The sequence below is a fragment of the Streptopelia decaocto genome (genome assembly GCF_964273445.1).
Source record: "Streptopelia decaocto genome assembly, chromosome: 6".
Taxonomy (NCBI): domain Eukaryota; kingdom Metazoa; phylum Chordata; class Aves; order Columbiformes; family Columbidae; genus Streptopelia; species Streptopelia decaocto.
Genome location: NC_138660.1, coordinates 1,845,970 through 1,872,088, shown reverse-complemented (window position 1 = coordinate 1,872,088; position 26,119 = coordinate 1,845,970). Strand labels below are relative to the sequence as shown.

At 41.6% G+C, this 26,119-nt stretch overlaps 1 protein-coding gene across 3 annotated transcripts in view; it reads right to left on the bottom strand.

Moving 5' to 3' along the window:
- RSRC1 (arginine and serine rich coiled-coil 1) overlaps nucleotides 1–26,119 on the bottom strand; it is a 127,730-nt gene that overhangs the window by 92,313 nt on the left and 9,298 nt on the right. For all 3 annotated transcript variants that reach the window (XM_082057142.1, XM_082057144.1, XM_082057143.1), the window contains 2 exons: nucleotides 25,753–25,878; nucleotides 3,826–3,996 (listed from right to left, as the gene is read on the bottom strand). In XM_082057142.1, coding sequence (XP_081913268.1) covers nucleotides 3,826–3,996; nucleotides 25,753–25,878 — 297 coding nt within the window. The remainder of the gene's footprint in view (nucleotides 1–3,825; nucleotides 3,997–25,752; nucleotides 25,879–26,119) is intronic.

The window sequence follows — 26,119 nt, the reverse complement described above, 5'->3', positions numbered from 1 at the left end:
AGGAAAAGCACAGTAAGGCTGGGTCACCTTGGGGAGCAATGGAACAGGAGCCCAAGTGCAGCCACAGACCCCGGCAAGAAAACCAGAGCTGAGCCCGGAGCCTCTTCCAGCGACACCTTCCTGCAGAGCTCAGCTAATAACAACATGTTGTAACAGGAGAAACCTGTTGTGCTTACCTGTACGCTTGTCTTTTTAAATACAGCACTTCCAATTAATTAGGATTTGAATGCTAATCCAGACTGTACCCAGTGCCTTGTTTTCCCATTTTCCAGAACACTTTTCAATAGGAAGAGAGGATTCTGTAACCAAACCCTACTGTCATTGGTTCAAATCTTGGTTTTAAACTTTGTTTCTCTCTAGAAATGAGTGTGATTCAGCTTTACCAACAAGATTTAAATAAAATCAGATTGCTAGGACAAAGTACATTACACTCTCAGGAGAACTATCACTAATTTTCCCATCAATAATCAAAATGAAACAGCAAGGGTCTATTGTCAGGACCACAACTCCCTTCTTGATAAGCCATTAGAAATTAAACCCAGCCTGTCTCCTTCCGTTGATGCAGAGACAAAACCAAAACTTTAATAAATTACCAGACTAATACTAGACATCAGATGTCTACTACGCATGATAAAGTTCTGCAGAGTTAACAGACAAGGATAATGCATCACAAACTCTATGTTGTGCCTTGTTTTATCAATTCCGTTTTATTCATAATAAAGCAGTAGATATAGAGTTTTCTGTCCTGGGAATGGGAAAGCCAAGCACACGTGTGCTAATTACAGAGCAGGAGCACTGGTGGAGCAGCAAGTAACGGTCCAAAGCAATAATGCAGTCAGGGGTCACAACTAGAGAACAATATTGTTATTACAGACACAGAAATACGATTTAAAACTTGGCCTGGGAGACTGGATAAATAGAAAAGGCTGCAAGGCCAAGCAAGTGCTTTTACTTTAGAAATGCTGGCAAGACTTATTCAGAAAAAGCCATACTGCTTATTGATTTTTATATATATCCTTCCAGGCAATAAAGCTCCATCTCCCATGCGCTGCAACAGAAATACAAAACAATTAAAAACAAAAGTGGGGAACAGAGTCTGAACAAGCACTGTGAGATCAGGAGACCAAAGCAGCAAAGCCAGCGGGTCAGCTCAGGTCACTCGCAACACGCAAAGAAAATCAGTAGCTGTGGTGGCTGAATGCAAACTAGTTCACAACATTTCTTGCTACTCGCTTGTCATCAGCTTTGTTCTCCAAAGAGTTTCCACTGGAAACTAAATAATCCTGATTTAAAACAAACAACCATCTTTCAGTTTATAAATATTTCGGGTGCGCTGCTGTAGCACAAAACTATCGCAAAGTTTGATAAGCTGCTGTTAGCACCAGGTTTTTCACCAAGTACTGTCGGGTGCTGTAATGAGCTTCCCAACCCAAACTCCAAGCAGCTGTTACCACAACCTCCCTCTACACAAGCGGTATATTCCTTAAAGCCTTGCAGACTGTACGGGCAGAGGAGTTGAGCTGTTTCGGTGGAACAGCCGACGCTTCTCCAGCAGAGCACAGCCAACCACAAACCTCCTCTTGCAACCCAACTCCTCCTCGTTCAGATATAAACAAACATCTATCTAGATGCTTCCCTTGGAAATGAGCATCACGAGAAAAGAAACCGTCCATTGGATCTCCCTGCTGCTGTAAAAAGCTAAAACGCCAGAAGCCAACAGCCTGACACTGGCCAAAGGTCCCTGCAGTTTGTGTGCCACCATCCTCCCTCCTATACATCTATAGGCTAAGTAAGGACAGGTGGGCTTCCTTAGCTTTTCTTCCCCATACTTTTCACCCTGAAAGAAAATAAATGCCTAAGTAAATGATACGGAGGAAGAAAGCTGAGAACTTGGGAGGCTTGAGGAAGCCTCGCACAAAAACACAACTAGAAAACACCTTACGTGGCCTCATTTTCCTGGAGGACACACAAGACAAACTACTGAACTCTCTCATACACATTTGGGAAGGAAAACTGTAGGTTCCCAGTTCACTCTTGCTGGGATAATAAAGTTCCACAGACATAATGGTGCAAACGGCAATTGTACCAAAGAGCTCTGTCCTGTATTCAAACACATTGCTTTGCAAAGGCTTTAACAAACAATAATGTGATGCTGATACAGCGTCAGTCTTCAGAGTGACAAATGACTGTAAGGCGAAAAAGCTGCTCAGACCCCTGTTCTCAGTACAGATACACTTGGCTCTCTATTTGATTAAACTGCAAAACAAGTCGCCCCCCCTCAGAAAAGTTTATGAAGCACAGATTATATCAACATCACCCACGGTATATTTCATTTTGTAGTCTAATAATGCTTCAAGTAAGAAATCCCTGTGCGATCCCTACCTTGAGCTCTGAGCAAAATGGACTGATGATATAAATCGTTTCTATTATCAGTTTGTACTCTTTGTCCCAACTACCTTGGAAATGACCCAAAGAGGGCATTTTGTTTTCAAATTTAGCATAAGCAATTCTGTAAGTTATCAAAATATAAAGATAAATTGCTTCCTTCCAAAAACGTCTGGGCACTCCCGTGTTCTTCCTGCAGCTCTCTCGTATTGATCCTGTTACAGGACATCAAGCCGGGCAGGATGCTAATGGAGCGCTGCTGTACCCCCCGACGTGATTTAAGACGTGCGTCTATACAAAGTCCAGAAAACCTCTCACACACCCAATGTTATGTGCTCAGGATGGATTCTTTTCCTACTTTCCTACTTTAATTATAAAAAATGTTTTGGCTGGAACAGCCAGGCTTGTCCTCAAGTCTTCTAAAAGTATTGAAAGATATTTGAATTTCAGGTAAAATGCATCTTGTGAGACACACTGTGAACATTGCAGATTGCCCAAAACATCCATGACACAAAGAGACAAATGTCCCACATGGTTTAGTAAAATGAAGAAATGATCCCTTAAAATACGTGGAATATGCCACTCTTGAGGTTCCCAGCAGTCTAAGTAACCTGCTGCAAATAAGAAAAGAACCCCATGCAAACAGCTGATCTTGAATATTGACTTAATCAATGCCATAACCATGGACAAGCAGGTAATGATATCTGAGAGACTAAATAACTAATACCATCAAGCCATAAAAGCAGGGAGGTAATTGTGAGATGCGGCCACAAATGTGGGTGGAAGATGCAGCTCTAGAAATTGACATTTTGGGTTCCAGTGGGAATCCAGTGGGAATCCACCCAAGGGAGATTTCGGAGGCGACACAGCAGCGTCTTCCTGCTGAAAGCAAAAGATCAGCATCGCAGGAAATGCTGCAGGATCAAGGTGTATAAAGCAGAGGTAATTACAGAAATTGCCTTTCCTGACATCTGTGCAAACAAGATCAGCGATGCGAGGCTGAGAGCGGGGTTGAAGGGCGGTTCATCCACCACCCAAAGTGGGGGCCGGTGCCCAAACCGTCCTGTGAGCCACAAACAAAGCCCAAAAAGCTTCTGACAATGTATTATAGCATAGGGGGTGAACTGTAAAAATAATCTTCAGACTCTCAATACTCCTCATTTTTCCTTAAATTGGGATTATTATGTATTGGAAAAACATTGACCTCAATCAATCGAAGAAAGCTATGTAACTTATTTGCAAATCAAGGGAAAAACAGAACTGTAAATTGAACCATCCTGTAGTTTTAGTTTGAAATGTCACACGCCAGAATTTTAACACACTAAGAATCACACTATCCAAAGATTTTAAATAATTTCCACTTCATTGATATTAAATAACAAATACTACAAAGCAAAGGTAAACCAAGGCTAGATGGTGTCCTGTTTGTGTTCCACTCACCCAGGCTTGGTGCCGCCCGGCTCCTTGTCTTTGCCCTTGCCCTTCTCCTTCCCCTTCTCCCTGTCTCTGCCTTTGCGCCGCTCTCGCTCCCGAGAGCCGCTGGGGGTTCTCCTGTGGCTGGACCTCTCGCTGCTCCCGCTGTAAGAACGTTGACGAGCTCTCGAGCGTGACCTGCACAAAATCCACAGTATTAACATTAGACACGATTCACTGAGATTTGTTATATCATCCAATTTCTGCAAACACATTTTCAAATCATTTAGTAATTTAATAGTTGTAAACAAACTGACGATTTATCAAAAGAAAAGTGAAAAAATAAAGTGTTGCTTCTACTCTGAAGGAAGAATGCAAACGAAATTAAACCACACTAGCTAGTGTTCACCCATTAATGAAGTAATTGGTATTACCAAAGTAAACTTTGGAGCTATTGGAGAAGGAAAGAAACTTTTTCTTCAACATTAAACTTAAATTGATAAAATCTCAAGAATTTCAACTCAGCAAATAACCAAATAATTTAGAGCTGCTAAGTGCTTCTATTTACATATTAAATACATTACTACTAATGACAATGTTTCAAAGTAAATAAATAAAGTGACATGTCCAAACCGCTGCCTTTAGCCTGCGGAGCTGACACTTGCACACGGCTTCTTAATATCCTTAATATCCCATTCAGATGGGAAACACACTTTGCAGAAAGCCTATAAATAGCCTATAAATAGCCCAGGCCTACAGGCCCAATAGCACAAGAAACTGAAGACGGGTGCAAGGGTTTGTGCTGGGACATGGTTCTTGGTCACAGGTTACAGGATCCTCACTTCTCAACCTCGGTATCCATTCCTCTCTAATAAATCTATGCTGTTACTGATCTACTTGGATGAAAAAAGATCCAATATTACAATATGACTGTTTCTATATGTATCTAAAGCCACTTCTCATTATTGCTGAATTTCTTTTAGCCTATTTTCTAAATATTAATTTCTAATTTAACATGGATCAATACATTGTTTCTACAGTAGGTGAGTAGCCATAGATAATGATTACCAAGTTTGCATTAGTTTCTATTACAACGTACATCATAAAACATCTGAAGGCACCTCATTGAAAAGTTTCATTAAGTACTGAGAGGGTTGGGGGGGAAGGACACTTTTAAAACAGAATTAAAAATGTATTCGGCACCTCTTGGAGTGCAAAACTCCAAAGGCCTTTAAAGGCAAAATCACACACAAGAGATCACTCCATTTAAAAGGCAGCAACTGTTTAATAAGACTCAAGAATTGAATAAGCAAAAGAAAACAGCACATCCAGATGAAGCTATAAATCACATTTGGGAAGAACGTTGTGATGGGGTCTGGAATCCGTCCGGCGAACGTCGTGTCACGGCCACCGAGCCCCTCGGACCAGCCCGGGGTCAGAACCCCGGCTTGTGTTTCCTCCAGCAGATGGAACCTCTTGCAACCCAATATCTCCTATTATCGCTCACACTATGAGCACTAAGACAATAGATCAAATTACCACTTAAGCGGCGTATTACGAACCACAGAACGTTTTCTGGCGCAAAAGGGATTTTTATTATGTCATCACAAATTAAAAAGCATTAATCCATTCTTCAAGGCCTAAGGTAGAGGAAGTTTTGACCTAAAAGTGTTCTGGATGCGAGATCTTCCGGTTGGCAAAAATCACTGTCCTACAGCCAGTCACTCCTCAATGGATTCCCACAAACTCCGCAGGTAAAATGCAATGTCAGAAAAAAAACAAACCAACCAACCGCCCTATAACGACACAAATCACCTTCATTTGATGCAAGGGTATAGCCCTTCAAACAGAAATAACTAACGAATCTAAAATATTAATTGCCAGAGGGCCTACTTTCGCAGCTCAAATTTGAGCCTAACTTCATGTCCACCTTTCACAGGCGCAAATAACAGCCAATTCAGTTCCGATTAGCGGGATGCTCAAACCCTAGATTTCTGTTTGTTCACATTTAAGCAGAACAAATGGCAGGTATAATATATACACAGAAAAATGGCTTTTAAAAATTAGAAATAGATTTGTTGCATCAAATTTGTCATAATGCACTTAAACAGCATTGACAAACTATAAGCATTTTCTTTACAGCTGTCACTGTTCTTTCATTCACAAACTTTTGCACCCATTAAATTAATTAGCTTAGAGCGATCCCTAATCATTGCTTATCCTTTGGGTTTTACCAGTATAGAAAACGGCTGACACAGGCTGTCCCTGTCACGCAGGTGAGGCAGGCAGCTGACTGTCAATGGGATATTACAGCCTCAACGACAATGTGACGTTCTGGCCACCTCTGCAGGACACGTTGGTTCAGTCTGTCCCTTGATTCTCAGCGCCATTGATCTGGGCCGCAAACCAGCCCAGAGCACAGATACCGACAATTCACGCAGAGAAAACTTCCCTCTGGGCAGACTCGTTAGCTCAGGTAACACGTTCTCACCCGTACAAGGGTCTTCGGGGCAGCTCAGGTGTGAAGTGCAGCTGCAGACGGCAGCCCAGGCTGCGGGCAATGCCCTGGTTTAGGGCATCTACAGAGGAAACAGCGCAGAAAACATTGCAAAGAACATAGAAGCACTTAGGTTGGAAGAGACCCTCAAGATCACTGAGTCCAGTCGTTCCCCATCCCTGGCACTGCCCCATGTCCTGAGAACCTCATGTCCGTCTGTCCAACCCTCCAGGGATGGTGACTCCAGCACTGCCCTGGGCAGCCTGTTCCAATGCCCCACAGCCCTTTGGGGGAGAAATTGTTCCTAAATCCAACCTCAACCTCCCCTGGCGCAACTTGAGGCCGTTTCCTCTGCTCCTGGCGCTTGTTCCTGGGGAGCAGAGCCCGACCCCCCTGGCTCCAAGCTCCTTTCAGGCAGTTCAGAGATCAGAAGGTCTCCCCTCAGCTCCTGTTCTCCAGCTGAACCCCCAGGTCCCTCAGCCGCTCCATCACACTTGTGCTCCAGCCCCTCACCAGCTCCGTTCCCTTCTCTCCACTCGCTCCAGCACCTCAAGGCCTTTCTTGCGAGGGGCCCAAAACTGCCCCAGGATTCGCGGTTTGTCCTCCCCACTCCCAGCACAGGGCCAGTCACTGCCCTGGGCCTGCTGGCCACACCAGTGCCAATAGAACCCAGCACGCTGGTGGCTTTTTTGGCCACTGCTACAGATCTCGTCCATCCCGCTGCACTTGATCCAGCGCGCAGAGTCTGTCCTGCACATCGTTCTCCAGAAGCGAAGCTGCACACAAGGTTCATCTGCAGCCTGGGGGTGCAGCCAGGCCCCCCAGCACCCACTCTTTAGACTCAGCTTAGTAAAGCCCAGCCACCCTGACCCATGACGATCCGCACACAGACACAGCCTGACCTCCTCCAAAAACTTGTCTGGGTCTTCTATCACCGTACAAGTTCTTTGCAAATATATATTTTTTTATTATTTTCCCTTGATGCTCCAGAGCGTCTTCCCAACTAAAGCCAACTCTGCTGAAGTTAATTGTATGTACTTGCACTGATTACAAACAGGATTTGTAAAGCACAAACAAAGCAACACAACTCCAAAAATCCAGCAAGATGTACTGACCCCAGGCACGAATGGGGGAAACAAATAAGGAAAACTGAGGAAAAAGAGTCTAATGTTCACGGTCCCCTCAATTCCTGAATGCTACCAAAGTGTATATTCTGATAATCATTTTAAAACCAGGGTAACTATTGTGTTTCTAACATCGTACAGCCATGATTACTGTTGAAAAATCTTACCTTGTATTAACTTTTCTCCTTCCTAATCCATCCACAGCGACAGTAACAGAGGACTGTTACAAATAACCACTAGGCGACGACAACACAGTTTTATTAAACTTAAGCTGAATCTCAGCTCTTGTTTAAGCCTTCTGCTAGTCTGAAGAAATCGGAGGGATTTCTCACACAAGCAGAGAGGCATGAAAAATTTAAAATAAGTTGGCTTAACCATATTAAGCAACAGCTTAGTGGATACGAGTTAAGACACATTATGTAGTTTTACCACATTTTGAAGAAACAGGGGAAGCACAGAGACTAAATGCTTCAAACCAACCATCTCCGCAGGATGATTCCCTGGAACAATTTCATCTTCTAGGGTAAAATAAGTCCTGCCGGCAGCCCCACAGAACCTTCCCATTCTAATACTTTCTTTGCCTAAAACCCCCAAATCCTAAAATATCTGTTTTACGAACACTTCACGCAAACATCCATAAGGCCTGTATTAAATCCAGCATACCCATTAGGCTCTTGACAGTGGAAGATAATTTCATGAAGTGAAAATTAAGCTCTACTAAATGTGCATAATGAGCTACAGCACATTGCCACGTGTAGCATGAACCGATCCACCTGTACATTACCATGAATTACTATTAAAATATCTTGCAATGCAAATAGAATAGGAAATAACGATGTAAGTTTTTGAGCGATGAGAAGTCATCTGTGCCAAGAATTCATGGGTAAGCAAGAACACAAGTCCACGGATCGAGATTTTCCTACTTGTTACTGTTGAGAAATAAAAGCAATGCTGATTATTTCTACTAAAGCAAGTCCCAAAGTGTTCAAATTGTGGAATATTGGAGGAACCCGGAGCACGCAGCCCTTCCCCCAAGCCCAGCAAACACCCACCCACCGAGGCAAAGGTTAAGTCATTTAGTCAAGTTCAAAGATCTTCAAAGAGTTCTTAGATCCAGATAAGCCCATATGTTACCAAAATTCTGTGAAAAGCTATTACTTTCCAATCTGCTTTTCATGTCCGAGTTACAGAACACACAGATGCTTTGGCATCGCTCACTCTCCCTAAATTCTCACCCCAGATAATCGAGGCTCACCGATAACTTCCCCATCGAAAACCCTAAGAAATGGCTTTATTCCATCAACACTTAGTCCACTTGTAAAAATGGAAAGTATCCATAAAAGCCCATTCAGCCGCTGCACAATAAGTGTTAATTTGCTAATTTCTTCACAGGTAATCAATTAAAATGTAAAATATTGGATAAAATTAGTTGCACTAAATTTAACAGCTGCTCCATAAGCATAATTAGTTTCACAAGGGCCATATGTATTCTGAACAGAGACAGAGTTGAAACAAATAAGCAGATTTTAAAACAAGTTTGAGGAAATCTGCATTTAATTAGCAGGTGGGCACTACAACTGCATAATGTTTTTATACATTTATATTTATGAAGTGACAGAAGATCTAAAGGCTTTTTAAAATGGCGTTTATTGTTTGAATGGGAACTGTTTTGCTGCATGCTAAAGTGATTTAAATCCTTATAGCTCCGCTTTGAAAAAATCATAAATGGTGAAAGAAAACATGTGGAAAACTGTAAAACTAGAAAGAATTTGCGACAAAAAGCAGATACACATACCATAACCAAAAGGAAACTACACTTAATTAAATGTACACTACATCTGGAATATCAGCCTAATAAAACGTGAAACTATTAATTTTCATTGTTCTAAAGGAAATGAGGTCAGTGTCGTTTAGTATTTCCCCAATTATATTGCACTAAAGCACTGAACTATATCTTATAGGTACGATCTAATCTTTTCAAAACACTACAATTTGAAAACAGTCACCGAGACGGACTTTGGAAACTGGAAGGGGGAATTAGAAGGCAAATACAAGACAGCTCGACCAAGAGAAAACGAGCGTCAGGTTTGGAGAGAAGTGATGATCGCAAACCCTTCCCCAGCATTCTGCCCCGTCCCTCTCCGCTGACACAACCTTATGAGATCATTATTAACGCAATAGCCACAACCGAAACCCAACAAATTAATGCCTCTTTAATACTTCGGCAATAAATCAAAAGTCTGGGGGAAAACAATGAAACGCAACTGGATTGCATCAAACCTGGCTATTCATATTGATGATAAAGACAGAGTGCAAATGCACAACTAATTGCGGCAAGACGACATGTTCTCTTTCAAAGCATATTAAGGGAAAGCTTCTTGTTTAACTCAGCGTCACTAACAGGAATAAAAATCATGGTACAAGTTCTTGGGGAAGGTAAAATAACTTCAAGCATCAACTGCACTTGTTCGGAGTGCAGAAATTATTAATACTATATATATATTTAATGAGAACATGGTTACCTCTATAAAACACTTCAGTTTGCAATTTTAGAATGCATGCATTTGAGGAAGTTAAATATAGATAATCTGTATGACAATATGGTTGGTTTATTTATTGTTAAATGTAAGGTGAGTGCAAGTGAAACAAGCAGTAGTCGGGTTTTCAGTCTGAAATGAGAGTGGGGCGACGAGGAAAAAGAAATTGCTCCAAGCCACTTTAGACACTTGGTAAGTGACAAAATAGGGGGGGACGAACCATAGTACCAATATCATCCACAGCGCCAGGGAAACGCAGGGTGAAGTACAAGCAGTGACGGGGACAATCAAGAAGACGCTTCACAGAACTGAGACAGTGGGTTCACCAGCTACAAGCACCAACTTAGCTCAGTAATAACCAATTCTCCACCTATACATGACATTAATTACATAATCAAACGTTTGAGGAAACCATACTCAAAGCTGTAATTAAGTTACTGAAAACTAGGGCTGACCGGTCCATAAAGGCAGCCAGAAGAGCAGGGAAGCCACTGCCTTTGGTGTGGGTCATCCTGGAGCAGCCTGTTTGGGCCACGTCTCCAGCCAACAACCTGCTGCTCTGCCTCTTCTCCCTCCCAAAGAGGACCCAAGGGCTGCCTTTGCCACAACACATTGACTCTCCTACCAAGAGTATCCTTGGAGCAGCTGAAAGGCTCAAGCTCCAGAGCCGAGCGTATGGTGTATCTCCAGTTGAGCACACCCGCATCACCGCCACGCTGCTGGAAAACCCACAGATCGACCCACAGAAAAGAGTCGACTGCAGAAACACATCGAGTCTACTTAAGCTGAGCTTTGTGTCAGCAGTCCTTTGCTCAGAGACTTGGGGCAGAAGCCCTTGCCTAAGGAATGAGTGATAAGAGCAGCTGACTATGACCCAACTATCCAACCCAAAGTATTGTATGATTCTAAATCATAGATTAAACAGCTGCTATTCAGGCACAGAGATAAATAATTTTTGTTGATGTGCCTTCCCAAAATGTCTAAGACAGCTCCTTACACTGAGCTGTGTACCACCTTTGCTTTCTCCCTTCACCCATGGCTCACTTGAGGAGCGTCTCCTTGCACACACAAGTGTGATCTGCTGGAGAAGGCCAGATGCACCCTGCAGATCCCTATGGAAGTATAATACATACACTAACTGCTGCCTTATTGGATGCACGTTATTTTTGCGATCAGCACGGAAAACCATCGACGCTATTTTTCAAGAGGCTTTTCCATGCAGAGGGAGGCCGGTGGGATCAGGGGCGGCCACAGGCAGGGTGATGAATTGCCATGGGGGGATTCTCCCCCTCTTCACCCCTTTAGCTCACACCGAGGTCACCAATTGCTCTCGACACCACTGGTCCAAAGGAGCTGAGGATCCTCGGCCTCATCTTCACTAGGGGGAAACACGGCACATCATTCATTTCCCTCGTTCATCTGCGTGAAGACTCTGAACTGCCTCTCGTCACTAAGATTTCACCTTAAATTAGGACTGTCAGTGTAAGAACACATCTGCTTTTCCATGAAGTGAGTTCCTCTCGGATCTCTCTTTTCCTAGAGACTGACTCAAAAATTGAGTCACCATCCCAGGAGGGGTTTGAAGGACACGGAGCTGAGGTTCTCAGGGACAAAGTTTAGAGGTGGACTTGGCAATGTTGAGTTGAACTCAATGATTTTAAAGATCTTTTCCTACCAAAATGATTCTATGATTCATGTAGCCACCTCATGACTGAGCGGAAAAAAAACCCTGTAATTTAGTTGTAATGACCTTTAGGTAATAAAATAACAAAGAAACAGAAGTTATGATACTGTCTTGGCTGCTAAATAAACTAAATAAACCACCCCTCCGGTTCCCCATCCTTTCTCATCCAAAGCAGTTCTAGGGCATAAAAACACATACACAAACATACACAGCTGAATATATACTATGTATTAACTTCTATAGAAAACCAAATTTAAGGTTGATAAGAGAAGTAATTGTTATTCCAGTAATCTGTTAACAAACCTAAAAAGCTCAGATCAGATGAGACTATGCAGCTTGTCTTCTGCTCACCCAAGAAGCCACTTGAGTAGGGTGAGGCCAAAGCCCAACAGCTGCTCCTTGGGCACCGGAGACGCCAGCCTGTGGAATTCCTGTTCCTTTTGATCACCTAACCCTGCACTAAAGGCATTTTAGATCTTTTTCACATTCTTAAAAAAAAAAAAAAAAACAATGGCAAAACGTGAATTCTATGTGAATAAATAAGGTAACATTCTATTAGCAAGGAAATTCATCAGGCTTTTATTTCATCAGGCGGGTTTTCTCCTTGCGATACAGCTGGAATTTATTTTCAAAACAAGGGCCCAGCTCACTTTCAGGACCCTCAATAAATACACCAAACTCTTTGTTTCCACATCGTGCAGGCGTCGGTGACTCCGCATCTGCTGCGGCAGGAAGACCTGGATGTATCACACAGCAACGAAACGAGGTCAAATCCATCTTCCAGATGGAATCACCATCCAGGTAATTATTTGTTGTAAATTTGACAACACCTCTGATATTATGTTAAGAAGTTAAGGAACATAAATGTGAGATTTCAAGGTTGAATTTTTCGGTTCCCTGGAGCCCCCGAGTTCAAATTAGTTACAGGTAAGTCCTGTTCTTGTGTCTCTCTTTGACTGGTTTATTTTTTTGTGATTGTAAAACACCTAAGAATGAGGCTTTAATCACAACTCAAGCTTAAAGATGCTATAATATTTATGTGTACTTAAATCCACAAAGAGATACCAGACAGCTGAACGGAATTACCCAAAGAGATGCTTGAAATCAACTGACACCCTGGGACACCAAGTGTTCTCATAACTTGAAAAAGCCACCAAGCCAGAGCATCACGGCACCGTCATTGTCACCACTGGAACCAGAAAGAAGCGCCAGCGCGGATCCAAACTGGAACCAACAGAAAATAAACCATCTTGGCATTTCTCATTCGCCAACGCTGCAGGGAGTTGCACTACCAGTTGAATAGCCGAAAAACCTGCTTTAATATTAAAGCACGTGCTTGTCCTTAGAAACAAATACCTTGTATAGATTCCCAAACCACGACTCTAACAACTCGTTAAAAACTCCAAGGAAGGGGCAGGAAAGAAATTCTGAAAATTTAGTATTAAAAAAAAAAAAATGTTTTCATCATGGAACCCGCAACTGCTACATAAAATATTGCAAGATCAAACACATCCAAAAGAGAAACAACAAAAAAATTGTTTAAAAAAAAATACGTAAAGCAACAAAACTACTTATTATACCTCAAACTGTTCTGATCAATTGATGACACCGATCCCAAACTCATCGATCTTAGCCCCCATTTAAACAGGTAACAAAGATCAATTAGAACTCAACACGATTTCTATATAGCTATGCCTTTGTGGAAATAAGATTCTTAAGTTTTACCATGGAATTCTCTTCTAAACTTCGTTTTTGGTTTAAAGCATAATAACAAAACCTCACAAAGTACAGCACAATCGTGAAACGATGCCCGCCCAGCACGGCGCGGCCCCCCCGGCTCCGCAAGGAGCCCCTGACAGCACCTATTCCATTCTCCACCACCCCAATTGTGCTTTTTGCCCCGTTTCCTGCCACCAACCAAACTACCGCGTCTTCAGGGCTGAAATTCTATTTAGAACACTCACAGCCAGCGCAGGCGGCACACTAAGGGTTTGAATGTAAGAGCACATTGAATAACCACAGGCAATTGAGCTATTCCAGCCCCCAGATGGGACAATATCATCTCTAACCATCTATTGCACTCACAGTTGTAACGTACGAGAAACTTGGTAATTTTGGTTACAAAGCTTCGGCTTCATAAGATGCACCAATCTTGTGACGGTACCAGCTTACTGCAAGGGATCTACTGAAATAAGGACCCTTCTTTCCAACTTGATAGTTAAAATTCTCTGTGTCAAAGACTTAAGGAAAAACAACCACCCGACTTGGAATAAATAACAGAGAATAAACAGAGGATAATTTGAACTGAAGGCTTGCTCGAGATTCACCTGCATTTGCCATTTCCCAGATTCCCCCTTTGCCGTTCCAGCAGCTGTTGGCTGCCTCCCCATGAAAAATAACACACAAAGCAGAGTCATGAACAAAACCCATATACATTCTCCGTATAGTCACATTTTTGAGGAATGGACAGTTTGGTTTTTGTTTTTAAAAGCCTTGGAACTTTTCACAAATGAAGCAAAAGATTCAGGGCACGAATGGCATTAACACCTTTTGTTTGGTCTATCGCTTATTTGTTCTATCATTTATTTGTTAACAGTAGCGTATATCACAACACTCAGAATGGAGCTTAAGAAACAGCAGCGGATAATAACACCATTTGGCCATTTTTGACTCATTTTCAGAGGGGAAGCAAAACAAACAAACCAAGAGTTATTTAACATCCCCCAGTTCAAACCTTAAGGAAATCAAAATTCTATTGATTCCTCAACAACAAGTGTACCCTGAGCGGACAGCTCAGCCTCAGGGGTCACCAGCCAAGACACAGCAAAGGGAGACGGTTGAAATAAAGCACATGAGAGAGTTCACAAAAGATTGACAGCTCTAATCTGCAGAAATTATGTTTTCTTAGTCAAAAATGAGGTATAAAATTATAAACTACATGTCAATGAAAACAGCTCAGTCACATTTTCACAGAATCACAGGATGGTCTGGGCTGGAGGGACCTTCCCAGCTCATCCAGTGCCATGACAGGGACATCTGCACCAGCTCAGGGTGCTCAGAGCCCCGTCCAGCCTGGCCTGGGATGTCTCCAGGGATGGTTCAGCCACCACCTCTCTGGCCAACCTGGGCCAGGCTCTCACCACCCTCAGGGCAACAATTTCCTCCTCGTGTCCAGCCTGAATCTCCCTCCTTGAGTTTAAACCATCACCCCTTGTCCTGTCACAACAGGCCCTGCTCAAAGTCTGTCCCCATTTTCCCCTCCCGTCTGCAGGGACGGGGACATTCAGACAGGGACAGACTTCAGAGAGCCAGCTTGGCCACGGGCTCCACTCAGAACCCCAAATTCAACATAAACCAGCCAGTGAGATTTGGTACTTGCACAAACGTGCGCTTAAAGCTCTCACTGGGAATAGTTCTATAACACGACAGCGATTCTGATGCGACTCCCGTTGCACTGCGAGCCCACATCAAAGGCAAACACACGCAGCAGCAGTTGCAGTTGTGACTAACACCAGAATTTCCGACACAATCCATCAGAAAGTTCAAAGGCAGATTAAAACTGCTGTTCCATTCTAAAGCGTATTTCCTAGGAACAGTTTTGATAACCTACAGAGCAGCATTTCCATTACCACGGATTTTATGGGACTTCACTAAGTAAAACTCCTAATGAGTTTCAATAAGAAAAGCTATTGGTACTTTATGTAGCGTTTGCTGTCTCTTGTTTACAAAAGTGATCTTCTCCGAGATCACCATTATAAAAGTCTCAAAATTAAAACTGAACTAGTTTATATTTTAGTTTATGCTCCAATTCACTCACTTTAACCCCTTATCTGTTATTTGCACTAATATTCCATGAATAATTTACTTTTTTTTTGCTTTTTAAAATGAGTAACTACTTTCAGCCAATCTTACACTTCAACCATAATGATTTTCTTCAACTTATGTCTTAATATTAAACTACTAGAACCACGTTTTTGTAGCAAAAATGGCAAAGCTGACCTTTATTTTATTAGCCTACAATTTGCTCACCAGTGTTTTCTTAAGCTATATGAATGGTTTCTGTACGTTGACAGCATCCCACAGATGGTTATGATTACGTTCAACGGGACAACGCGCTCATTGAAAACTTTCACAGACGCTTACCTAATGGGATGTCACATTAAATCTGACAGAGGCAGATAAAATAACTACATCCTAATTAGAACGGCTCAAAAAGGTCATTTTCCAGTGATATCCACAACGTTTCTGCTGTAATTATTGACAGAACCAGCGCACTGACGTTCAAGAATGAGTTTTGAAACAATGTGATTATTATGGGGTTTTCTTCTGCCGGGGGACGTCCTTTTGCTGGCAGCATCTTGGAGATAATGTCTCCAACTCCAAAACTCGGGGAAACACCAGCATTCCATTCGACTCCTACTCGCTTCCCCTCTTCATGCTTAATGACTAATTCCTCCGAGATACCCTTAAAAGCCCTAAAATGTTGTCCTTGGGTAGAAACTTTCCCTCGGCAATCAATCGGGAGCAAATTAGAGGACGGCGTTGAAACGTCGCGCGGCGTTGAAGCGAACAAATGAATGAAGAAAGGTGGGATATCGGAACATATGCCGCCGCACTGAAGTCGCTAAAAAGGTCTGTTGGAAGGATATTTGGTTTCCAGTGAAGCTAATATGCTGTAAGAAGGGCCGGTGATGAAAGAATACCCAGTCATATGGAAAACCAAATATAGCGACAGACACAATTATTTTACTAATTGCTAATGAATACAGTCAAGTGGCTTCAAAAAGCCAAACTTTGCTTGGACTACTTTGGGTTTTGACCTCTGCATGAGCAAATGCATTTCAAACCGAAGCCCACCTAAATTGATTAACGGCGCCAGCCAAGGCCGGCGTGCAGTGGGAGCTTTTTTCCATCTATCACATGGCCCCAAGGATAGTTAAATGAACCTTAAAATGGCTACAAACAGCTCAATGACTACACAGACTCCTGCCAATTAGAAATAATTAGGCAGTCATTTTGGTGGTAAGTCTTTTTAAGTGCATACATAATGATGCAATGATGCTTATTAGCGATCTCATATGAGCTCCGCTCAAACAGCCTGGAATAATTATGCAACTATCACAAAGCCTTGCACATCTCTGTACTTCACCTTAATGCATTTAAAAATCCACTTCATTACCTCCAGTAATTAATCCTCCATTAATTGCAGGAAAAGCCCAGTTTACCGTGCTTCGTTTCTAATTATCTTATAAATAGTTATGGTTCTAATTAATGTGTTCATTAAGCTGAATATCTTTCTCAAAGCCACGCTCAGAGCAAAGGTTCCGCTTTGGAGAGAAAAAGCCTAACTAGCCATAAGGTGAGGCCATTTTGCTTGTATTTGCTTTTATTTTAGTATATTCAACCTCCTAATTGGCATTTAAAATCTAATTTGGAAGAACTTCAAGAAGACTATATAGCAGAAAAATAGGAAAAGGGGTTTTTTGCTTTACCCATTCTCCAATCAAGAAGCTTTAACAGGAAAACTTTTAGCATATCTTTTTGATACAGACCGCTAACAGATTTTGAGTGCTATGCCGCACATTAATTTAAATTCTATTACCATTTAGCTTACCCCTTCATGTTTCTGTGTAAGAGAGGCAAAAGCTATAAAAGAAAAATGGATATTTAACAGTATATGCACCATTATTAAAAACACAAAACCCACACATACTACTGCCCTTGCTTTCAGTTCTAGGACGTAAATCGGTGATACAGAATTAAAGCCAAGGAGTTTTGCAGTTTCCCTCACTAGGAGTTGTCACAATCCTACGAAAACTGCAGCTGAAGAATATTTTACAACCCTGTTTATGGATGAGGAAAGTCCACATTGAAAGCGCATGAAACACGGCATTTTGGAGGTATGCACATATGAACTTGCAGAAAACTTGCTTTATTTTGAATCTTTAAAAGTACACGCAAAACATTTAAGTCACAGTTAATATTAAGGTGTCGATATTAACCTCCTATCTTTTCCTGTATTTCAGGGTTTTTTTTTTAAGATATATTTAAATACATCTCTCTCCAGTCACGTTGTGCAAAACCAAATAGGAGTTTTAACACCTTTTCCTTATGTGGTCACATATTTAACGTAAAAGACGTTGCTCAGGTAGTTACTTAAACGGTAGTTTAACAATAAGTAGCCAAAGGCTCTACCTATGCCTGAAATTATCAGGTGTTTGCAGTCATCTTCCTCTAACATTGCACCTTGGTAAAACCTGGAATCCCTGCAATCAAGTGCAGCTTTGCCATCAGTGCTGATACAGCCAAAGTTTTATACCAATAAACCTGCGTTCGGACCAGCTGAAGAGTTATTACCTATAGACGTTCATACTCTTGCATTTCAGGGAGACACGGTGCCTTAAGAAGCGGCCCCTTGCCCTGCTCACAGTGCTACTCCAGCGTTACAATCGCCTCCCACCTGATCTCGACTCAAACAACCCGGGTTTGACCCTTTTCTCCCCAACCCGCATTCTCCGTATGTGGGTGTCTTGCCCTCTTCTCTCGCTCCTCACTGAACCGGAGCGAGAGGGAACGTTCAGACAGCTCGACACACCGAAATATCTCAGAACACAGAGGTGGGAGGACCAGAACAGGCACTAAAGGGTGAAGGGACAGTCAGGGAAGTGCCACGGTACCCCAACTTTAATTGGTTTACTCTGGCATGAACCTGCTCCCAAAGCACCTTTTGGTTATAATAGCAACAAAAACTGGCAACTGCCTCTCTGGATCTTGAAATACAATTGATTTATATGGGATAAAATTTGTACAAGGGTACCAAAAGTGCTGTATGCAGCAGCTCCTGTCCTGCTGATGAGGACAGCAACGCTACCGAGCGGCGGCTTCGGCTGGAATTGAGGACAAAAGCGGCGACCAAAGAATTCCAGGGCATGGATGCTGATTTATACAGAGGGGCGACCATCTCTGAAACTCAAAACAACAACAGAAAGGCTCAAAAGCAAGAGTTAGCAGCTACCATGTCTGCTACAAAGATTTGGGATGGCGTAGAGCACAGCGAGGAGCAAAGAACCGTAATACCTGGAGGAAAAGAGCTCAGGCAGGCACAGGTCCCAGGTCCTGGCTCCCATGAAATTCCAGCTTCCAGCCACAGAGACAAGACATTATTGATGAACAACACCTTATCTGTCTCATTAGTAATTTTTTCCAGGACCTGATCTATTTCTAGCAACATATTTAACCTCTAGTTTGAGAAAAGCAAAGCACCAGGCACAGAGCACTCCAGATGTTGCTGCCCCCGATCCATGGTGGTTGGTTATAACTGCCCCTCATGCAACTTGAATGTAACAACACAAGAGTAATAGAGAAAGATAATTGGGAAGGACTGTGGTAACCAATCCATGAACGTGGAAATATGGCAAGGAATCTGGGGACCAACCGTAATCCATTGATAGACCCGTGGGGAAGAGGGCAGCGGAATGAGGGTTGTACAATGATCTTTGGCTGGCACACACAACCCCACAGATTCTACTTCATGGCCATGACTTCGGTAGCAGAGAAAAAGAGGATTTAAAAACAAAACAACTAAAAATACGTAGTAGTTTAGAATGTAGACACATCAAAATCAAGCAGTCAGCTCTCGACTAAGAGGAATCATATTCTTCTTATCTGCTTGAGTACCTTTTCCCAAACAGAAATCTGGACCATAAAAAAACCACACCAGAAAACCCACCAACCTACAAATACACCCTTTTCCAAAGCGAGAATAAAAAAAAGGTTTTAGAAAAATAAGGAATTATACTTTAAAAACATGCTGTGTATGGAACACCTGGACTGCTCTAGGAAAAAAACAGTTTACATGTAATTACACTCAATACTTAGCTCTAAATGAACAGCACTTATGCATTCATATCTTTTTTTTAAAGCTTTTTTGTTTGTCTACCAATGAAAGGCATCAAAGCAACTGTCACGAGCAGCTCTCTGGCCTTATTGATAACTTGAGGGCCCTTGGCACCGCCTTATGAAGTTTAATTTCCCAAAGCGGTCAATTAGATGTGGGTAACGCGCTCACGGGTGGGTTATTGCTCTAGGAAACCTGCCGGGCTGCCGCTTCCCAGCGCGCTCACGGAGACAAACTGCTCCGTTCCTTTGGAAAAAAAGGCCGTTGTTATAGCTACAAAATATTTTTAGAGACTATTGGCGATACAACTTGTAATGCAACAAGATCCTAAATAAAAACTGCAGGTTTTGATTTATTGTGGGGAAAAAGAAGTATGATCCGATGTTGCCATCCACAGAAAAGCTAAAGATCATGTGAGCAAACTCAGTCATCTGAATTCCACTAGTTCTTCCCTGCCCAAAACCTTTATTGGGAGTTTCAGGAAAGGAATATTACCATACCTTAATTCTATACACATTCGCATGGACTGAAGACTCCAAACTTCCCCTTCCCCACCGGTAAGAGAGAAAAATATGTAATATTTATGCTGATTTCTCACCTGATCGTGTGGGCCTGTACATCTAGTTGCACGTGTGTTAATTTGTGCAGCAAGGACAGAATTAAAGATCAAAACTTTAATAGAACGGTAACTCCAGTAGCTACTACCAGGCAAAAATAAAAAAGAGTAATGAAACATTTCAAAAGAAATATTCTGATTAAATAGCATTTCTTGATTTCTTATAGGACTTTTTTTTTCTGGAAAATCCTTGGATCCATTTCCAACGGAGGTATTTCCAATTGTTACAGGTTTCGACAGCTTTTCAGCGCTGACAAGCCCAGCCTGGTTCCTCAGTTTCCTTCTTCTTGAGGTTGTTCATAATTAAAACTCAACACTAATCTATTTGAAGTTCTCCATGAGCGTGTGCTGACCAGGACAGACAGACACAGCCTGCAAATCGAAGGAAGGTTTGAACACAAGTTCCTACAGATTACGTCTTGATCTGACACTTGTTATCAGCTGTAAGATCTGCTAGGCCGGGGTTTTAATTTGGAAAGACCCCAACACATGAATATACCACACCAAAATAATATGGAAAAGAGAGACCAGCTGAAGCCAGAACCATTCCTGTTCACCATTCCAAGCAATGCAAATACAAGAGCAATCAACGCTACCACTGTTCATATCTTGGACAAGTCTTACAAACAACACTCCACTGTGCAATGTTGACTCTTTACTAAAATATTTGCTAATAATGGATTTATTTTTAAGAAGATATTGAAAAAGGAAAAATTCTGAAAGACAAAAAACCCCAAACCTTCATGCAAAAGATGATTGGCTCTTGACGGTAATTCAACCTGAAACCTCCAAAAAGCTCAAGACCTTCCATACGCAACATCAGGCTATAAAGAACACAGGTAAAGCCCCGATGCAAAGCCAGGCTTTACGGCTTGTCCCGGGAGTGAACGAGTGTCTGAACGGAGCTCCAGCCTCTTGAGAACGGAGCAAAGCCAACGGCTGGTGGTGCTGGTGCCGAAAATGCAGCCGAAAGGGGTGGCGGGGAATTATTTCATTGTAATTCCACCATCACTGTGTGTCATAAACCACAAAACACGAATTACACTATCTTTAGAGATCACTGCATTTGTGAACCTAAATATTCAGCACATATATACAGCACTATTTGAAATAAACTAGTGAGGGTTTACTATTATTCATTTAAAGACTCTTTCATGTGGCTCTTCCGGCATCACTACAGGAACCTATTTTCAATTACGACAAACTAAGTGCTAAACACAAAGAATCCTGGAACGCTACGAGGCTTGAACGTAAATTAATTCTAGTTTACACTGCCGGGATAACGGCAACTTGGGTCAACAAGCTGCTTTTCACACCAAAAACCAAGACTGTTGCAAAGCCACCCAAAAGCAGCGAGTCACCCTGCGGCTGGACCACCATCGGATGCACACATTGTGATATTAAATCCATTAGATGGGAACAATGGTAAAGAAATAAGATGTAACTGTGTAATCCCCCCCCACACACACACTGGGAAATTAAAAATAATAATTAAAAAAATGCACTGATCAAACACTCCCTTCACAGACAGGCCAAAGGCATCGACCCTACAAACAGGATTACTTAACGCATGAGATTTTCCCTTCTTGGCTATAGATGTATAGATGTTATTGTGGCAATCTACGCTGAACCACATTAAAGATATTTCAAGGCAGCAGTTTGCAGTTTAACATAATGGGAAAAGCCAAAAGCACTTGGCAGACAATAAAAAACAAACTTGCACTTTTAAAGGCAATTATAGGGAAATACTCGATAATCACTGAATGGTATGAAATCAGGGAATAAAGGTTAAGGTATTTTGGTTAATTCTATTTAAAGCTACATGAATTAAAAGATTTGTGTTACGAGCCCTGATGGGAAGCGAGTTATTTTCATATACGCTCGACCGGCAGAACAATCGCGAGGAAAAGGCTGAAAATATTAACACGACTCTATCCACACAGAAATTATATGAAATCCGAGTTTCTCCATTCCGGAGAAGCATAATATTCTAATAAGAACTATCCTAATCTTCAGCCAGCAATAATTTCAAGATGATATTATTATTCTCATTTCCTTGAATAATATCCATACTCCAGGGCCATTTTCCTTCTCATATTCAATATCGCGCGTGCTGGTATCAAGATTCCTTTCTTCATATCCTGTCACGGTATCAATCACTGCCTCCTGTCCACTCAATCCACTTTTGATTTATCAGCCGCCGTCTTTCTGGACTCCATAACTCGACCCAAACCATTTTAGCGAGACATTGACAAATAGCACCCGGTATCGCATCAACCTGTTCCACTTAGTAAACTAAGAACCGGGAACGGTGACATCTCTGCATAAGCATCCCGGCCTATTCCCCAGCCTGATGTATATTAATGAGGAGATGGGATTTGAAATGCTTCTTCCACATCAGCATCTAATATGATCAAATTAGGAAATGGGCTGATTTATTAAATTTCGCAGGGCTGAAATATTTCTTTCTATCACTCTACGTGTGGTTTCGGAAAGTGAGCTGTTGCTTTCAATTTTTCTGCCGAGGATGCGCCTGCATTTCACAGACGAATTATTGGCTTTAAAAAGATTGCAGGAAGGCGAAATGTTATTAAGCAAATGCTCAGTAAAACAAACTAAATCGGTTTTAAAATTCCTAATTTAATGTAAATCTTGGTTGTTGCGCTGAAATTCAGTTTGTGATCTTATTAAGTCATATTTGCATTGTACTGTCTTGCTGTAGGACAGCTTTAAATTTATAGCATTACTAGGAAGCCCCACTTTTTTGACTCAAAATAAACGCATCTAAAATAAAATAGTTATTATACGCACAAGTTTTCTCATCTTCTAAAACAAAGTACAAAAAAAAAAAACATTTTAGGTTTCAAGCAATAGCTGCTCAAAATGCTTTTTAAACACGTCGTTATAAAAATCCAACTTTTCCAATTGAAACTTGATTTTTCAGTATTTTACACAGTTGAAGGTCTGTAAATCATTCACTCGAATAAAAGTGATTTAAAAAAAAGAATTACATTACAGTCACATATATTTTTACCAATGTTTTCGCTACCTTGTAAAACAAACTACCTGAATTAGTGATTCGAAGACACCACGTAATGGATGTTAACTTCCTATTGGGAACTAGTGGCAATCCCATTCCCATCGGGGAAAAAGAAACTCAGAGTTGCTGAGTCCTACAGGTAGAACAGCCACGTTACAACTGTGAGTAGCAGAGACGAGCTGCCCGTTCTTGCAGGTCGGAGGATTTTACTCCCTGCCGCTGGCAATTCGGAAGCTGGAGATGGCCGCAAATGCTTTGGTGGGTAAGGTCCTCGTTACTGCACTAACACCAGGCAGCTGCCTCAGCTGCTCCCGGGCACTTTATCACCCAGTTTCTGTAAGTGTTTGCTTCAGTACGTACCTGGGAAACTCAGCTGAAAATAAGCTGCCCCACCCCAAGCAAAAATATGAATTGCAGATGCCAGATTCTTATGAAAATTGCACTTCAGCACTATAAATACAGACATTTCCTAAGACAAATATCGTCTCTTGGCATTTAACGGCTTTGAATGGATTTTTCTTGTCTGACTGCTTTTTAAAATTCATTTCAAGCTCCAACAGCCAGGGCTTCCACAGCGTAATTACGTGACCCACAAGCACCGTGGCCGTGGGTCTGACGAGGACTTTGCTCACCGCGTGCCTGCCCCGGCTCTTACAGCAGGAGAGAGGAAACGCTCGTTTCGTGATCACCTTTTCAAGCCATACATTTTGGAATTGTTTTTAATACCCCTGCATCGTATTCCCTCTTTTCCCCACAATCTCACGACGTCCTGGGTCCTGCTAGGAAAGCTGCTCATGCCTTCAGTCGAAAGCACCAGGCGGATTTTGAGGTAGCAAAAAAAGCGACTATTCTATTTAGCATCACCGCAACTGCCTCAGCACCAACAAACAGCAAACACAGGCCTCTGGCAGCAGCTTCTGCTGCCGGTTTCACTCTTCGCCAGAAATAAGATTAATCCACAGCTCCTCAGTGGAACGTTACAGCAGAGAGCAGACTTGTAAAAAATACAATAAAGGATTCAGTGTGTCCTTTTGGGTTTAGTTTTATGCTTTAAACATGTTCACTTTGTGATTTTAACATGCCAAAAGACTCTTCTGTTATAATTTAGGATGTTATTTATAAATATGTTCCCTGAAGAACTATAGCTGTGAATAGTAATATCATTTAAAGTGACCTGCAGCTATACCTTCAGAGCTATAGTACCGAAAAGCCAGGATATTTTATACGTAAAATATTTTATACACAGTGTTTCCCAGCACAAACTGAAACACGCAGTACTCGTGTTTTTAAAGTTTTTAGGTGCGTAATTTCCATACACTGAAATTACAATTAACGTCAGGAAAGCCCTCAGAAAAGATGACCATTAGACTATGTCTAATGAGATCTGCAGTTTATACTCCTTACAATAAAACAAATACCTTTAAGTCATGTCCCAGTGCTGGATATCTGACATACTGAAAACCACCTTCATTTTCACCTTATTGTTCACACATCTCATTGTTTTAAAGCTGATTTGGTTATAAAAGCAGTGGCTATTTACAGGAGGATTTCTACAGGCAGCACAGTGGCTGATCCGGGGTCTCCGGCTCAGATACATTCAAAGAGAGATCAAACAGTTTAAACGACCAAATTGCTGCTACAGAGGCACCGTAGCAAGAAGTGTCCAGGAAACTCTTATAATGAACAGCTGGGAATAAGTCATGAGAAAACACAACTAAAAGAAAGTGAAACATTCACATCTTTCAACAACCATTTCTCAAGGTTTAGAAGCAACAGCTCTGCTTGGTATGTGAAAATAACATGTTTCGCTCAAGTCTTGGTGCAGGTACACAAAATCACCTGCCTGAAGATCCGGAAACACACACCAACAAAGCTCTGATCTGCCTCCTACACTCAATAACAAATTTAAATTCAATTGAAAATGCTAATGATAATTCCGATATTCAGGGATGAACTTTATTTCAACTTTTTAATTGAAAAATACGCACACACGCAAATTGAGCTTCTTTTAATTACAAAAGTATGAAGCAGATTTTATCATTCAACCTCTATGGTTATTATTGAAAATATCCATTTGTCACAAGCCAATTTATAAAAAATTTCAGCATCGCAGATATCTTTATATTATTATATTAAGAGAAACGTGCATAACTAAATCCTCATCTCTCTCTGAGGGAAATACAGATAAGAAAATAACAGTGTGATCTTCAGGGGGCCAATGTTACGCATGGGGATTATGGGAAACAGTCACCAAACACAACCTGCCCCAAGTCTTCAGGTGATTACAGGTAAACCGAGCTGACTTCATTAATGTTTTCTGCACTTGGTCAAATGCAAAATATGTAACTTATCTTCAAAATGAACTGTTCCACCAGTCGTATTTAAATATTTAGTACATCAAAAGTACAGCACAGAGATTTCAAATTAGGCACAGTTTCAAGTGACTTCCTTGCAACCATTTTTTCTGCTGTATTCCAAACCCAGTAGCTATATGGAGTTTTTAAGTGAATGTTTTTACAGTATAAATAATAACTGCTTTTCCTAGAAAAATCATCTTACCTTCTTGTTCTACTTTTTGATCTCGACCTTTGAGACCTGTAGGATTTGCCTCTGCCCCTTGATCGGCTGCGACTGCGTTTTCTTCTCGAGCCATATGAAGAGCTACTGCTCGACCTGTGTCTGCGTCTGCAACAAAACCAGGCTATTAGTATCCTACCAGCCCTTCAAAACACCCAACAAACTAAACTGGAAAAACAAACAAATAAAAAAATGACAGTTTACTTAAAAGGGACATAGAAACATAGAAATGTATTTTATGTACCCCAAAAATATCTCCTGTGTCTCTCTATATATAAACTTACAGATTTCTTATCTCCAACGTCCACAATACACAATCTTTGTTCTGCTCTGATGTAAACTGATCCTC